The sequence below is a fragment of the Xenopus laevis genome, chromosome 1L, assembly GCF_017654675.1.
Source record: "Xenopus laevis strain J_2021 chromosome 1L, Xenopus_laevis_v10.1, whole genome shotgun sequence".
Taxonomy (NCBI): domain Eukaryota; kingdom Metazoa; phylum Chordata; class Amphibia; order Anura; family Pipidae; genus Xenopus; species Xenopus laevis.
The window spans coordinates 72,273,427-72,291,719 of NC_054371.1; the positions used below are offsets into that span (position 1 = coordinate 72,273,427).

The 18,293-nt window shown below is 39.1% G+C and overlaps 1 protein-coding gene across 1 annotated transcript in view; it reads left to right on the forward strand.

Annotated features, from left to right (window-relative positions):
- The first annotated feature begins 2,330 nt into the window (after positions 1–2,330).
- LOC108710167 (elongation of very long chain fatty acids protein 6) overlaps positions 2,331–18,293 on the forward strand; it is a 76,120-nt gene continuing 60,157 nt past the window's right edge. The window contains exon 1 of the mRNA XM_018251326.2: positions 2,331–2,690. Coding sequence (XP_018106815.1) covers positions 2,602–2,690 — 89 coding nt within the window. The 5' untranslated portion in view covers positions 2,331–2,601. The remainder of the gene's footprint in view (positions 2,691–18,293) is intronic.

Consider the following 18,293-nt stretch of genomic DNA (forward strand, 5'->3'; position numbering starts at 1 on the left):
GTAATGTATACATCAATTTATTATACAGTGCTGTTGGCACTTTATAAATATGTGCCAATAACAATAATAATACAAGTTGCTCTAGTGGCATGGACACATTTGTATTGGTTATTAATTAGTGCAATATACTAAATACTATCCCCTAAAAAGTTTTAATGATCCAACCAATCTGTCAAACTCAGGAGAGACATGAGCGAAGTAATGTGCCAACTAATAGAATAGTGATGTGTTAGTCTGCCAGAAAACAAGGGTCAGGTGAGTTTGGGTTGAAAATGTGGGCAATATGCACAGGATTTGCTGGATAATGGTCTAGAAGTCTTACTAGGTTATTCCATGCCACTGGTTGTTTCTAGTGGTATCAGGGGGAACTCTGCAAGTTTTGGCAAAAGGAGGGTATAGTTCACAGTCTATGGCTAGTATAAAATACCCACATGGTTAGTTTAACATACTCTGGTAACTGATACAAAGTCGTGCAGAGATGTCTAGAACATCTATAGTATAGGTATATTTGTGTTACATATTTTGATATCTTTTAATAAAAAGTGATCACTAAATAATTAGCAGATTTATCAAAATGTGAGTTTAGATTTTAATAAATAAAAACTCACTCACACGCTATACATTCCTATGGATTTTTTGGAAGAGTATTCATCAAATGGTGAGTTCTAACTTTCACCTATTGATAAATGGTATTCTAAAAATCCCATAGGGATGAATAGAACATGGGTTAGTTTTTATTTACTGTATTTAAAATCTAAACTCACATTTTGATAAATCTGCCCAACATGCCCAATAATGATATGCAGGCCTGCCTTATACTTGCAGGGCCGGATTTACATAGTGGGCACCCCTTGACCCGTTGACGTTTGTCACCCGTTCTCCTCCAGAGTTCTTCCTATAGTGCATCAGGCCTGAAATCTAAGTATGCACCTCTTCCGGCTGTGTCTGCAGAGTGATGGGTGACGGTCGGATCGCGTGGGTCGACAATTTGTCAGTATCACCCAGGTTACCTAATGATCTTCATCTTTCCACATTTACACACTAATATATATATATATATATATATATATATATATATATATATATATATATATATATATATATATATATATATATATATATATATATATATATATATATATACACACACAAACTACTGGATAGGTGCACTCAGAAAACAATGGAAATGCCTTGACATATATCAAAGTCTATACAGCCCTTCCTGATGATGGCTCGAGTCCAGGGGCAGAACTACCGGGGGAGCAGGGGGTGCGAGTGGGCCAGGGCCCGCACCCCCTCAGGGCCCCCCGGCAGTCCGCCCGCCGCATGTTCCCCAGCCAGTTCCGGGTGTACGGAGGGGGGCGGGGGCCAGGCTGCGCATCCTGCGCCAGGGCCCGTCCCCCTCTAGTTCCGTTTTTGCTCGAGTCTAAGAGCCGAAACGTTGATTAAACGCATTTTTTTCTTCACAAAAGACCTATGAGTGCAGATTTCTTTGCTCTTTCTCTCTCTCTCTCTCTCTCTCTCTCTCTCTCTCTCTCTATAGTTCTGTGCCAGCACAACTCGTGTGTTTGTGTTTAATTTTGCCTGGGTGCAGTTTTTTGCTTAATAAAATAAAAGGATATTATAAGTTACAGAGGAGTTTCATGACCATATAAAAGCATGAGGCTGAAGGCCGAGTGTTTTTATACAGGGCATGGAACTCTGAGGTAACTTCTAATATCCTTATATATATTTTGCAACTGGGGGTACTTTATTTATTATAATTCACAAATTTCAAGGAGTCATGACATCAGAACTCACCGTTTATAAGGCTATAATTTACAAGATATTCATGGCTTTTGCGTATTATATATATATATATATATATATATATATATATATATACACACAGAACAATGATATCATTATATACAACAATGATATCTTTGCTGTGGTTCCAATGGTACCATAAATTGGTCCTTGTGGTAACAACTAGGCAGCTGAGCTTGCATCAGGTACATTTCATATGAGTCCCTTATTATTATTAAAGGCAGCCATTAGTAAGGTTAACCGTCACTTAATTCAAAGAAAATGCTCATACGATCTTCCACTCGTGATATGTATCTTTATTTAATTCGCCAAGACCTAAATAGTCCAATAGCCTGACTTCATGCTCTGACAGGATGAGAGGGATACTGCCCAGTACCAGCATCGTTTTCTTGAGCCTGCAGTCCAATTGATAAACATAAGCAGAATGTGTTTTACATTTACACTGCTCGTCTATATCTGCTTTGTGACTGAGGCAAGACTTGAAATATGTATGTGGCGGAGCAGGAAGGCATCCAGCAGAAATCATGAGGGGGGCAGTCACGTGGTACAAGCTAGTGTGGGCTTTAGGACCGTAGCGCGTCGGCGCGCTCACAGGGTGGATGCAGAAGAAAGGAGGCGGAGGAGAAGCTGCCTGTGACCCGCGAAGAGGATAGGGCGAGAGCAATGCTAAACCAAGGGTACAATTAGGAGACGCAGACACCGAGGAACGTGAGGTGTGTGTGAATGTGACAGTGACACCCCGGAGGATTAGCCCCATTCTCCCCGCCAGGTATCCCACAGCAGCTCGCCCAAATGAACATGTCAGCGTTGAATTTGCAAGAATATGAATTTGAGAAGCAATTTAACGAGAATGACGCGATTCAGTGGATGCAAGAGAACTGGTAGGTGCTGCTTGTATTACAGCCATTTAGTCGGAGTGGGGCTGAGAGATATCAGGCACCATATACAAGTGAGAGCTAGAGATGTGCAGCCTGGGAAGCTCCCTGCCTACTCGCCATGCCCATTATAGACCGTTATTGTGCCCCATCCCATAAGGAGCTGCTTTTACTCTCACACATGCCAGCGTCGCCCTCTCTACAATGACTCCTCGTGGCGGGATACCTTTACATATTGCAATCAATGCTTTTTAGCCCGTGCTGCTGACATTCTTCTTCCAGCGGCTGAATGGCAATCTCTGTAGGTTTTCATAACCGTGTTCTTTTCTCATTCAACACATTTTATCCCCTTCAGCTCTTGCAGGACTACCACTCCCGACATCCATCAGGGGATGCTGGAGGGTGGAGCTCATCAACAGATGGAGGGGCTGCAGGTTGAAATTCAGCAGCCACATAGTCTGACTCTCAGCAGCAGAGCATTGACGTTTCAATGAAATCCTAGTAGATTTATTCTAATTCACAACCTACTGTCCAGACTGCAGCACCCTCAGTAACTGAAGGCTGCTTGGGGATGCTGGGAAGTGAAGTTCATCAATAGCTGAAGGACCACAGAATGGACATCCCTATATTATTGTCATATCTGCACTCTATGATAGGCCTCTAGGCCAACAATCCAACTGCCACTGTCACAAGTGCTGACTTTACATTCTATAACATACATAGATTGCACTTTCCTGAACCTCTCAAGCTTCATTAGTCCTCGATTCATAATTCATGTTGCATCCTTTAGCAATAAATTTTCTAAGTAACACAAATGATGCTCAGCAGGTAGTCCTATAGCTAAAACTCCCATTAACTTAAGACAGTTCAGGGTCATGGTGGGATATAGGGACTTGTAGTTCAAAACAGCTTAGATACCAGCAGGTTTGACGGACTATTTCTATTTTTCTTTTTTGTTTAAACTGGTTTATTCATTTTCAAATGAAAAGAGCAGAAATAAGACAATTGACAAGTCGGTACAAGGTTAAGCGAAAAGATCTGCCTTTCTGGTGTTGCAGCAGTTCTGGAAGTGTCACATAGTCTTATCAGGATTAATTGATACCAAAAAGGGAATTCAAGGGAATTTTCGTAGTAAAAAAATTGAAATTCAAAGTAATTTTTTGGATACTTCAGCCATCGAATAGGATACTATTCGATTCGAAGTAAAAATAGTTTGAATATTCGACCATTCGATAATCGAAGTACTGTCTCTTTAAAAAAACTTCGACTTCAATACTTCGCCAAATTAAACCTGCCGAATGGCTATGTTAGCCTATGGGGACCTTCTACAACCATCTTCTAAGTCTTTACACATCAAAGTAAAATAGTTCGATCGTATGCTTAAATCATTCGATTCGAACTGTTTAATCGTTCGATCGACCGAATTTTACTTTGATCGCAGGATGTCCAAACTTGGTGAAAAATACGTCGACTTCGATATACGAAATCAAAGTATTTCAATTCGATATATTATTTTAATTTTAAGTATTTTACACTTCGAAATTCAACCCTTGATAAATCTGCCTTATGTGTAGCAACGTGCCAAAATGATACAAAGCTAAACTATTTATGTGAAAAGGTTTCAAAAGAGAAAGAAAGAAGGAAAAAAGAAGAGAGAATACTATAGAGAGAAGGAGCAGGTAGTAGTACAATACTAATATTCCATATGGGATTTATTCGTATCTCAGAACTTTTTCCTGGTTAGGGTTAGAGGAACAGACAGACCAGTTGCTTTTACGCACTGTCCATTAGTTGTGGGGTAAGTTCCTTCAGAAGAGAGGCTCCTGTCCACCATTTGGTATACCTAAAGGGAGACAATAGTTTGTGGTATTTTTGGCATTCTAATGTGTTCACCCACTGTAATTTCATTGTATATAGTAATTTGCATTCCCATAGTTGTTTTGAGGGTGGTTGTGCAGTAGTCCAGCATTCCAGTATCGTTTTGATTGCCGTGAGGACGAGAATTTAGTCTAATGTTGCCTTTTGACAGATTATTTCTTAACTATAAAATGTAGTACGATGCACATTTTCGGTCATTTGTGCACCTCCTAAACTCATATTCATATCTCTTGTTATATGTATTAAGCACTTTCAGTCTACAGTCACATTGTGGGAAGCAGATAACCACCAATGAGCGAGCGGAGCAGTGCCCAGAGCATGCTTGGATTGCATACAGTTTCACGCTATTCATGCCTGTTCAGGAGTATCATCAGCTGTCACAGAGCTACAACTACCAACATATTCTGAAAGGTGAAGGCCTACCTATAGTTCAGCAGCCATTGGAAAGGATTTCCTGTTTGTCAGGCTTGAATGCTGTATTTGGTTTTCATTAGCCACTAAATACTAGCAAAGTTGTATGGGGAGAAAGAAACAAAAAGCACCATGTGCTGTGACTTGAAATAGAGAACACATAAAATAAAATATAAATATTATTGAATTTATGGAAAATGAGTGCATCTTTTTCTGATCTTGGCAAATGGTTTATCTCTGTGATATCAAATCCCTGGCTAATATAGCCCTAGTTATAGTGATATACAGTAGCATAGCTGAACAGGCTTTTGTCCTGAATATGACCTGCAGATCTGTAAAATTAACTCCCTGACCGGGTGAGCAAAGAACCATTTAGTGGATGTCAGGCTTACAAGTTTCTCCACCCTCTGTCAGAGGCACAGAGGACTCTGGGAGTTATAGTTCCTCAGCAGAACTGTGGCATGTTAATAATCATCCTTACGAGCTCTGCTTTGCTGTAATTGTTTTGTTGCCAGTCATTCCACCTTAGTGACTTTAGAAAGAAGTTGCTGATTGCTTTGTTTGCAATTTTCCGTTCACTTGAGAGCATCACTAAGTGACACATTGGGCAGTCTAGACAGGCAGAGCAGTATGAAATCATGGAACGTAAGTTCTGCAATGTGAGCACAGAGAATTTGTGGGAATTCTGCTTTCTAGAAAATTCTGGCAATGAAATCGGGCGCTGTAACTTAAGATCAGCTACACCTGTTAATGGAGGTCTATGTCAAGTGTTTTCATAATATTGACTTAGAAAGAGTGCTACACAATTAAAAATGTATACACAGGTACTGTATGAGATCTGTTTTACAGAAAGCTCAGAACCTTCAATACAAACAAACTTCATTCTGCGCTTATACTGTGAAGCCTTCAGTTGGTATTAGGTTTCTTGATTGCAGCTGTCCTTCACTGGTCCACTCTGCTGGACTCTCCAATACAAAAAAATCTCTGTAGGGAAGCGCAAAATGGATACTATGGTGCAGTATCCTTGATTATGTATAATAAAGTATCAAGTGCAACACACTATGCTGTGTTAATTGCATAAACCTTGCTTAGAAAAGTGCCACGTGCTGTAGACCCTTAAAAGAACAGTTCAGTGTAAAAATAAAAACTGGGTAAATAGCATGTACAAAATTAAAAATGTTTCTAATATAGTTAGTTAGGCAAAAATGTAATGTATAAAGGCTGGAGTGACTGGATGTGTAAAATAATAGCCAGAATCCAACTTTGCAGCTCTTTAGTCAGCGACTTGATAGGGGGCCACATCACATGAGTTTGCAATTGATTCTCAGTTTTCAGCTCAGATTCAAAAGCAACAGTTATGATCTATATTATTTCTCAAGTCACTGATTGGTTACTGCCTGGTAACCATTCAGTGGAAACCAAGAGAGCTGAAAAGCAGGAAGTAGTGTTCTGGCTATTATATTAGACATTCAGTCACTCCAGCCTTTATACATTACATTTTGCCTAACTACCTATATATTAGAAACATTTTTTATTTTGCACAGGCTATCTATTTACCCAGTTTTTATTTTTATACTGAACAATTCCTTTAGGTTAGACCAAGGATGATAAGTCAGGATGATCAGTGGCAATTGGTAAAATTGCCAACTCACCAAACTCTCAAAGTAAGTACACATCAAACACGCTCATGCTGAGTCCATGGTGCCTTCTAGTATTCACGCAATATTCATGAAAACATATAATAGTGCAGACGTATTTATTTAAAAATAATGTGCCCCCACAACTGGGTATACTCGCATAATAACAGGAAATTGTGAACATTGTACAAATAAAACAGGTCAATTGCCACTGCTCCTAATGTTTAACGTGTTTCACGTATTCCTAATTATTTCTAATTGTATTACCTTTTGTTCCAAGCTCCATTTTTTTTTCACACTACCTTCCCTTAATGTAGAATTGTTGAAAAACTTCTCAGTGAAAAGTGCCACCTGCATTTGGCACGTATGTATTTGGGAGGATGCATGACATTGTGTCCCGCAATGTGTCCTGTCCCCGACCCCACTCATCTTCTGCTCTGTGTGTTATTCAGTTGTACAGAAATGTGTAATGAGTAATTTAGTTTTTTATTCAGCAGCTCTCCAGTTTGCAGTTTCAGCAATCTGATTGCTAGGTTCTAAATGACCATAGCAACCATGCATTGATATGAATAAGAGGCTGGAATATGAATAGAAGAAGGCCTGAATAGAAAGATGAGTAATAAAAAGTAAAGTAGACTTACAGTGCATTTTTCTTTTAAATGGGGTCAGCGAAAAAGCTGGAAAGAGTCGGAAGAAGAAGGCAAATTTGGGTAATGTTACCAAACCACATGAAAAAGTTGGAGACATAGCTGAATGCATATAGTTTAAATGCAGTCAGTGCCGCTATGCAAAGCGCTGAATTACTGAAATAATTTAAATTTTAAAAAAATTCCTTTTACTCTGTAATTAAACAATACCTTTTTCTTGATCCCAACTAAAATACAGGTATTGGATCCGTTATCCGGAAACCTGTTATGCAGAAATCTCTGAATTACAGGAAGGCCGTCTCCCATAGACTCTATTGTATCCAAATAATTCAGATTTTTAAAAATTATTTCCTTTTTCTCTGTAATAATAAAACAATACTTTGTAGTTGATCCAAACTAAGATATAATTTATTTTAAGGTATGAAGATTTAAGGTATGAAAATAATGTAAAGATCTGTTATCCAGTTATCCGTTATCCAGAAAACCCCAGGTCCCGAGCATTCTGAATAACAACTCCCATTCCTGTATAATTCATCCTTATTGGAGTCAGAACAATCCTTATCCAGAAATCCCCAGGTCCAGAACATTCTGCATAACAGGTCCCATACCTGTACTGAAAATGGTATATCAGTATAAAGGTGGCCATAGTCACTCAGATAAGATCATATGAAACAATATTCGCTGTTTATATGGTGGGAGATGAGCCGCCTAATATCGTCAGATAACGGTCGGCTCTTCGATTGGGCAGCAATTTTTATGGCTCCCGAAAATCTCCTACTGTTACTGCTGAATCGTCAGGTACAGGTAGAATTCTATTATTTCTTTCTGTATATCTGGATATACAGGATATCTCTGGCCACCTTAACAGTCACTCTATTTAATGGACGTCTGTCAAACTGCGGTTGTTTTCTGTTCCAATACACTTCTTTTATTGCAATACACTTCTTTTATTTCTCACCATCACAATAAGGTAATAGATGTCTAAAGCAGATTTTTTTCCCTTTTGCATGTTTTGCCTGTGCAGGAAAGTAGGATAAAGTCCCGCTGGAAAAAGGCATGTCAGCAGTGAGACATTTAGACTTTCGTGCGGGCGTCAGCAATGTCATTTCATTAAAGAAGAGGCTGGGTAGGTGGCTTGGTTAAGAAATATTCTGTATCGCAGCAAAACCACGGAAACACATGAGGCATTTTATATGATAGCACAGCACTAAAAACAAAGCCATACCCTTTACAACTTTTATGTATTACCCTTTTATGTAAGATTATTTTTGAGGCAATTGGTTATCTTATGCTTGGAATGTTTACTATATACAGTTTTTTTTGATGGCCACAGTGTCAGTGACCCTATATAATAAAAGGCACTAAGTTTGCCCAGGTGCAGTAACACACAGCAACCAGTAAGATGTTTTTGAGCAAATGAACAGAAAACGCTTCCTGTTAATTGGTTGCTATAGGTGATTAGACAAATAGCAATATTTCACTTTTTACTACTTCTCCCATAATGAGAACCATCACAACAATGGGAATTGAAAACTAGCTTTCTCTCATGAAAGCAAGACGTTTTCTATATTGATTCTATTGAAACTTCTCAAATATCATTAATATCTCCTTCTCAATAATCTGTCTGTGCAGAAGTCAGTAAGATTTGGAATGACAGTCAGGTCAAATACATTGGTGTGTGCTTCCTTTGCCTAGACCATGGGGTATATTTATCAAAGAGTGAAGTTTGAGATAACCACAGTCCTCTAGAGTGACATTCCGACACTCTCCATTCATTTCCATGGGATTTTTTTTATCAATGGATGAAAGTGAAAGTTCATCCTTTGATAAATATGCCTTTCAAAATCCCATAGAAATGAATGGAATTTCACTCTAGAGGACTGTGGCGATCTTTAACTTCACTCTTTGATAAATTTACCCCCATGTATTAACTGTTTCAAAATAACTGACTTGCGAAACATGGGCAGACTTGCCATACACTGGCAGATTTAAAGGGGTGGTTCTCCTTTAAAGGAGACATATGTATAAACCAAGAATGTGCCAGGGCAATATACTATTAAATATAGAAGGAATATGTATCAAAAAAGTGGCATTTCTGGTTACTTTATGAAAAATTCGGCAAAACCCTATTAATCCTGCCCATCTGTTCCACTTACTGCTGGTGGTCAAAGTTGAACAACAAGTTATTTGGGGGCTGGCCCGAAAGACACTGTACTTGGTTGCCCTTTTATAGGCCACCACTGGGATGACCTGACTATAGCTGGAAAGGGTGGGAGCTGCAACATGGAGCTGGCCACTGCTGTATAAACTATAACAAACAAGGGAAAGTTGTGCTCACTACTATTTTTTAAAAATGTTTTTTGGCCAGCTTCTGCAGAAGATTGCCTCCAGCAGCAGTGTCAGAGATGGGCAGGTCGTGTGCAGGACTATAAATAGAGCTACTGTGCCGGGTTGGGATTGCACAGGTTAGGGTCAGTGCAGGCTGTTTTTTTGTTGACCCGCACATCACTGTGAACAACCCCTTAATGCTGCTTATTCAGTCCAATCAGACTGAGTAAGCAGATCTCTGCCTGTGTATGGTGCCCTCTAAGAATGCTAGAATGCCAAGGGTCTCAATAATGCCAAAACTTGGCAATAGCCTGTACAACACAGTGGTTTAGTAGGTAGCAATTCTGCCTTGCAGTTTTGGGGTCCTGAGTTTACTTTTGGCTTGGGCACTATTGGAAGGAGTTTGTATGTTTTCACTGTGTCTATGTGGGTTTCTTAAAGTGCTGCGGAAATGTGTTGATGTTATGTAAATAATGAACGAATAAATAAATAGCTTGGCAGAACAGCCACAGGTAGCCCACAGTCACAAGCTCTGGTCTTTATTGTTGACACTAGATTAGTGGTTCTAAACTGTGGGACTGCTCACCTCTAGTGGTCCAGAGAAATAGTAGTTTAGCAGAAGGGGCAATGTCTATTCATTTTGCTGTCCTGGCAACTTGGTTGTTAAAACTGAAATGATTTGTTGCTGCTAAAAGACGTATTGGATCTATAGACAAATTACATACAGCAATGTGTTTATATATCTGTATGATGAAATGTTTTGTTTCAAAGGTGGCCTGAACATGATAAAATGTGAAAACTAGAGATGCACCGAATCCAGGATTTGGTTCGGGATTAGGCCAAGATTATGCCTTTTTTCAGCAGGATTCGAACCGAATCAGAATTTAAAAAAATCACATGACTTTTTATTACACAAAGACGGAAGTGAATTTTTTTTATCTGTGCACTGCACACGTATTTCTCTTCCCCCCTTGTTTCCCTGATTTACATATGCAAATTAGGATTCTGTATTTAGCCAAATCTTTCACAAAAGATATGGGATTCCACAAAATCCTAAAATAGTGAATTTGGTGCACTACTGGAAAACCTTAGTAATATCTGCTAATCATATAAGCAAGTCATTAATAAGGTTTTAGTTTTACACTAATGCTTCAAAAGCAGTTTTACATTTTCCTTTTAGTTCATAGTCAGTCTCATTTACTAACAATGGACAGATTTGTACCTGGAGAGTTGCCCATAGCAACCTATCAAATTTTTGCTTTCATTGGTTTTACCTTCAGCTAGCTACACGAAGCTCATGATTTCTAATTTTCCCAGTCATGATCCAGATGTGTCCATTGTTGATTAAGGAGTCACCTCTTTGGTTTTTATAAAATAAATGTTAATTACAAATAAATAAGAAATACGTAAGGAAATATGTATACGTGCCTAATACAATTACTGTACCCAGTTGCATTATGGTATCATATATACCTATGATGAACCATAGCCCATTAAGTAGCAATTGTGGTAAAAGAAATACTGACACAATAGATTAAAATGTCTAACTAATGCAGAAGTGCCTGAGTATGGCAATATATTTTGTCTAAAACAGTATTTTTAGAAAAATAGCTGTCCTAAAATACTTTTCTAGGCAAAGGGAGCACAGATTAGTGATCTATTAACTGTTCATAATATTAACCAAATGGTTGACATTTTATATACAGAGAAAGAGTTATACTGGATAGTAAAGGTTATTTTGATTTTTATTTAGATGAAGCTTGAATTGAAAATTTGGTTTTCATTGCCAGATAGAAACTGTACAGTCTGCCATGCACAGCAGGGTTATTTAGGCAGTAAACATTGTCAAGAAATTAAACAACCTTTTTGTGTTTTTAAAAAGAGTGGACATTAAAGGAAAGCCTAAAAGAGTAGTTATTGGAAAAGGGGATGATATGCCAGTTTTTATGGCCACTTGCCCTGTGGATTTTAGATTGAGTCCTCTACTCAAGCCATGTGTTGCTTCTGAGCTATAAAAAAAATACATTTTATAGGGAAGCCAAAGGCCAGAAAAAAATGTCATTTGTTTTATTACAGTGTGAACTAAAAGTCCAGGACTTGCAGAATGGCTACTCCAGAATAAAGAGATTGGTAGGTTCACATAAAAGCTCAAGCAGCATGGTAGCCTTGGGAGGCTGTACACAGGCAGATTGCATCTGCCAATTCAGGCCTTTTAAGATCCCCATAAGGGGGTAGATATAAACTGCTGACAGGTTAAGTCGGCAGCTTATTGGGCAGTGTGTGGTGGCCCTCCGACAGGCTTCCCCGATTGGCCAGCTGTTGATCAGGCAGGTTTAAAAATTCTATTGGATCGAGGACCTCAATAGTTTGTTGTTGTTGTGGCCCTCGATCCAGCCTGTATTCTTCTTGTGTGATCCAATCGTTGGACCCTAGAGCCCACAATCAGATCATCCCGATATTGCCAACCTCAAGGTGGGAAGGGTTGATTTTCCTGTCAGGTACTGCTTGTACACCTGCCATTGTAATCCGATCGTGTGGCCCTACCGGATTACAATGGCAGGTGTACAAGCAGTACCTGACAGGAAAATCAACCCTTCCCACCTTGAGGTTGGCAATATTGGGATGATCTGATTGTGGGCTCTAGGGTCCAACGATTGGATCACACAAGAAGAATACAGGCTGGATCGAGGGCCACAACAACAACAAACTATTGAGGTATGTGCATTTCCACAGGTTTTAGGATACTACACTGGATCTGTACTTTTCCCAAGGAATAATTAGGGATGTGTTGGCCAAACCCAGAAAATAAATTTAGCTTGAACAGTGGCTAAACCTTTACAGGTGTTAGACTATTGCCAGTGGGTTACACCCATTTAATAGTATGTCAGTGTAAATTGATTATTTTCATATTTTGTTGTTTACTAAGTAGATTATCAATATATGTATAGGTAATTGGATCTAGCATTTCTGTATTGTACAGTACATAATTGTATTATTCTGTACTCTTCTGTTCCTCTATAAAATGATACAAGTGTACAGTTTTCCAACTAATTTTTATAGAGCCCAAGCTAAAAATGGCAGGCTGACTGTTTTCCAGAAGAAATCACTGTTTGTGTTCCCAGGCTTCAGCTCTTGATTAAAATGATCATTGACATCAGTGCTTTGTTACATCAGTACTCACTTGCTTTTCAGAGAAACACTATATTCCCATTGTAAGAGGCTTAAAGGAACAGTTCAATATAAAAATAAAAACTCGGTAAATAGATAGACAAAAATAAAAAAAATAGGCAAAATAAAACATGTTTCTAATACAGTTAGCCAAAAATGTAATGTATAAAGGCTGGGGTGAGGGGATGACTAACATAAGAGAACAGAACACTACTTCCTGCTTTTCAGCTCTCTATGTCTGAGTTAGTCAGCGACTTGAAGGGGGGCCACATGGGACATGACTGTTCAGTGAGTTTGCAATTGATCCTTAGCATTCAGCTCAGATTCAAAAGCAACAGTTATGACCCATGTGGCCCCCCCTCAAGTCACTGATTGGTTACTGCCTGGTAACAAATTAGTGGAAACCAAGAGAGCTGCAAAGCATTTTATGATAGACATCCAGTCACTCAAGCCTTTATACATTACATTTCTGGCTAACTAACTATATTAGCAACATTTTTTATTTTGCACAGCCTATCTATTTACCCAGTTTCTATTTTTTTTAGAATTCCTTTAAAAACTCAATTTGTTAGTCATGTATTGTAAGAATCCAGTAAACAATCCTTTAAAGTGGAAGAGTGGAAGGTTTCAAGTATTGTGAATAAAAGTTCAGAAAAATGTTATGGGCACTTAATTTTATAAATGAAAAGTGCAAGGCAGCCAACCATACTGGAAAGGAAAGGTGGTATGTTTTCATTTCTGGACTTCCTGCTATTTACTGTAGTTCTCCACATGTGCTTTAGGCTCAAGCAGAGATCTTAAAGACCGTTGAGATGTTATTTGTTCAAGACCACCTATTGCGGTTTAGTATTTACTCATGTAGCTAGATTTAAATATAGATATGCCAAAAACATAAGGGTCTATTGAAGTGCCCCATGCAGTGCACAAAGTGCAAAAAAGGCTGCAATTGGGCCACTCTGTGGGACATTGTGCAAATAGCCACAGGCATTTACACCCCTTCACTAATACAGTTCTGTCTTTGTTAGCACTGTATTAGAGAGTGGTGTGTGTGGGGACGCTTATAGGCAACCTGTCTCCTATTCACCCCTGCCTTTCATGTCATTCTGAGGTACAAGGTAGGGTGGAAGGATGTGCAGACTGCATCGGGGCTCTTGCCTTACCACTTGCCTTAAAGGAGAACGAAAGTCTTTTTGTGCTTGGGGGTGGCAAAAGTTAGGCATCCCTGAGTGATTGTATTTATTTACCTGAAACCCCGGTGCTTTTATCAGCAGAAAACTGCACCGGCCCAAGGTTCTTCCACTGAGCACCACGGAGTGATCCTGTTGTTTTCTTTATTCAGAGTGAAAAGCCGAACATTAACAAAAAAGCCGGCTATTTCATTCTACTGCACATGCACTAAGGAGCGAAGAAGATGATCGCTCCGTAGTGCTCACTGGCAGAACCCTGGGATGGTACAGTTTTATGCTGATAGGAGCACCGGACCGGGGTGTCAGGTAAGTAAATATAACCACTTGGGAGAAGGAAAGTCATTTTAACTTGGGGGGCTGAGCTGCATCTCCTGACACTTCTCTCTGCATGGAGATCCACATTTTTGATCCAGCGCTTAGTGCAGAGAGTAAAAACCCCAGGGGGCTCTTGCAATCCTTTCGTGTAAATAACCCCTATAGTTTTAAAGGAGAACCAAACCCCTTATTCATAAAAAAAACCAAACCCCCCCCACCCTACATAGTCCCCCCTCCATCTCCTCCCCAGCATAGGTGTAAACTCCGGTACTTGCCCCATAGGCTATACTTACCTCTCTTTGCAGAGCTCACGGGGGACCATCTTCATTGCTTCAGTAATCTGCAGTAAGTTATCGGCGCATGCGCAGTTGCAGCAATATTCCCGTCCTAAACAACTAACTGAAATAGCCGAAGGGACGGAAGAATACCAAAGTGCCGGAGAATGGCGCTTGTGAGCTCCGCTGCAAATTATTGAACTCCATTTTGCCATAGTTGAGGGCGCTTATAATTCCGATACAATCTGACAATGCTGAATTGTACATTTCTGTTGACTGAATTAATATCTCACACGCTAGTCCTTTGGTTATAGTAATTGGCTTTGCTACAAATGCAGACCTTCCTTTTGCCATAGTTCATTAGAAATATACAAGAATTCTGGGTGTGTTGTGGTGCATTTCTGTAAACCTTTGCACTGAATGCAAATCTGTGTCTGAATCCAAAACCACAATTGCTTGTTTTTTTTTTATTTTTAGAAAATACATATATATTTTGAGTTATGTAAATAGTGAGTAGAAATTGCTGCTATGCTGTTCTGTTGTACATAGGATTAGGAGTGCTTTCCCTGCAGCTGTGGATCCGTGCCGTACAATTACACTTACAGTAAAACAGCAAATGTTGAAATTCATGTTTTTTTTGTACTCTGCTTCCTGCCTGCACAGTATAGGCTTGTCATACTGTGTGACAGCTGCAGTAGAGGTATTGGCCTGGCCAATGGCTGTTATCTTATGATGTCTGCTGACTGAGAAGGCACCAATCGGAATATAGGAAGCCTGTGCTGACTGCTGTAAACTAATCATGCACAATAACGCCACAGAGCACAGAGCATGCCTGAAATCTCTCACTGAAACTTCCAGCTCGTGTCTCAGAGTAATGAATGAATGGGCCAGAAGGACCACGTGTTATTTTTTCTCGCACATTAGTAATATTGGTACACTGCACGTATCGGATATTCTGCTTGCCTACAGATAAAACTAGTGAAGCAGAAACAGGAATCTCATACTGGGATAGTTATTTTTCAGGAAGGAACTCAAGCGGGTTTTTTACAATCAACTCCAGTTGCAGGCTAACATGCCTGCTCATATATTACTATAGAGTCCCAAGGGACTCTAATTAAAGTAAAGCATCAATATAATCTGGTTAGAGTAAGGGGAAAACCAGCACTGCTTTACTGCTTTACTCTCCTTTCAGAATTGTCCGGTACAGCTAGCTTTGTACAGGTAAGGGATCCATTATCCAGAAAGTTCTGAATTACAGAAAGGTCGTCTCCCATAGACTCCATTTTATCCAAATATTCCACATTTTTTTAAAAATTTCCTTTTCTCTGTAATAACAAAACAGTGCCTTGAACTTGATCCAAACTAAGATATAATTAATCCTTATCGGAAGCAAAACCAGCCTATTGGGTTTAGTTAATGTTTACGTGATTTTTTTAGTATAGTTAAGGTATGAAGATCCAAATTACAGAAAGATCCATAATCTGGAAAACCCCAGGTCCCAAACATTCTGGATAACAGGTCCCATACCTGTCGTATGATTATGACACACAGGGTCTGGGAATGATTATGACACACAAGCCGGTGTCCAGGATGGTGCATGCTGAATCTGCAAAAACGCAAGCTCCCTCCGATTTATGTAATTGGTGTAAAAGACCACCCCTTGAGAATCAAGATTGAATGGTCATTTTTATTCTTCTGGTTTAGGAGGTCGGATGGGGGGGGGAATTGCCTATAATTAGGTTTACTTCTCCTTTAAACTAAGGCATTTATGATATAATCAGAAATGTGTTGACTGATTAAAAGTAAAGCATATGGAATCTGTTTTAGCAGTTGAAATTACCCAGTAAGCACATCCAACATGATGGATTGTTGGTGTTCTGTGTAGAAGCAGGTCAACTTGTCACATGCAATAGTATGACACTTTCATACTGCAGCTATATCTTCCAACCTTGTTTTAGGAGTGGACTTTTTATATACGGTAGTCTAATTTGCAGGAAAGGAAAATAAGTGGTCAGAGGATGCATTTTATGGCAGCTTACTGGATTTGATGCTAGTATAGGTCCAGAAGAAGTAGAACAGTTTGCTTTTGATTATGCAGACTTAGGCAAAATGGCGAATTTATCAAAGGGATTTAATATGCAAAAAAACTTTTTATCGCATCCTAACATTGCACCTTGTGCATTCCACCACTCTTTTTTTAACTCCTGATTCCAGAGGCTCAGATATTTGTGCTAAATAATAAATACAATGCATTTGTGTGCATCCATCACATAAGGGTGCTGCTCACTATGTGTATGAGTGAGTAACTGTGGGCACAACAGAGCCCGTTATTTAACACCTACCTAAAGCAGCTGTTAAGTACAGGTAATCCTTGTGCTCAAGTGCGCTCTCCATTTTGTGCATGCTTTGATGGTATGCTTCGGTGTAATGCTTACATCCTGTCCAGGATACGTTTTGAACTATAATGGGTTCACAATCTCTTGTTAAGCTCTATAATGGGCTGATGGGGCGTGTAACACTTAAATATTTTCAAAGTTTATATGAAATGATGACGTTCTGCTGGGAAATTACAGAAAAAGAAATCATTGCTTCTGAATTTAGATATAAACAGGCATACGTTATTATTTTTGTCTAGTATAATCAAATTCTATAAATATAAAAGATGAAAAATGCTATAAGATATGATTCAACATGCTTCTTCATGGCAAGGCATATTGTGGCCCTCCAGCTATAGTTCTACAATTTCTTGCACAATTCACCATCTGGGGTATGAGCTGTGTTTCAGCAGCCCACAGGAAGCCCTGTTAGAGTCTATATCGTAAAACAACCTATGCAAAAGGACTTATTGCAAATTATTAGTACACGCTGTCATGTCATAGCTGCTATTTGAGCCAGAAAACCGGAACGGTCACCCATATATATATATATATATATATATATATATATATATATATATATATATATATATATATATATATATATATATATATATATATATATATATATATATATATATATATATATATATATATATATATATATAAAATAAAGTTGCATAATAAAAACCCTTTATAACATATAACGTATCCCAAATGTTTCTAAATTTTATTTTTAAAGTTCTCAGCTCAGTCATTAATTTCATTCCCCCCACCTCTTTATAAGCACAGTAAAATTACTATGTATATCTGTGCAGTCCCGGATTTGCAATCTGTGGTTATGACAAATGCCAGAGGGGCTGCTATAAAATGCCATAGACTGTCGCTATTTAGTGGGCTGGTGGGGGCTGTTTGGCTCTCTAGGCACTTGGAAGGCCAGGTAGAGTCCTGCACAGGTCCAATTGGAAGGACCCTTGCCCGACCCAGACCCGCTGATCCCTAACCTGACCTCACCCGCCACCCAACACATCCCCCTACCCAGAGCCGCTACCCAACCTGAACCCTTTAATAAACGTACCTTCCGGGGTATTCCCCGGGTACCCGACACAGTGCAGGACTCTAAGGCCAGGGCCTATTTTGTCCAAACCTGGTTATGTGGTAATGTGTTATATATTACACGTGTAAATCTTACAGAAAGTTTTAATATAAATTTATATCTGCTTAGTCATGAGTAATCCACTAAAGAAAAATTCTTGGGTGAGGCCTGCTGTGCAGAATTTCTGTATTTTTAAATCTTGCGTGGGACTGTCAGTAAAGGAATGTTCTGCATGATTCCTATGGATCCCCTAATTCAAAATATTACTGATGTACTATATTCCACTTCTGCA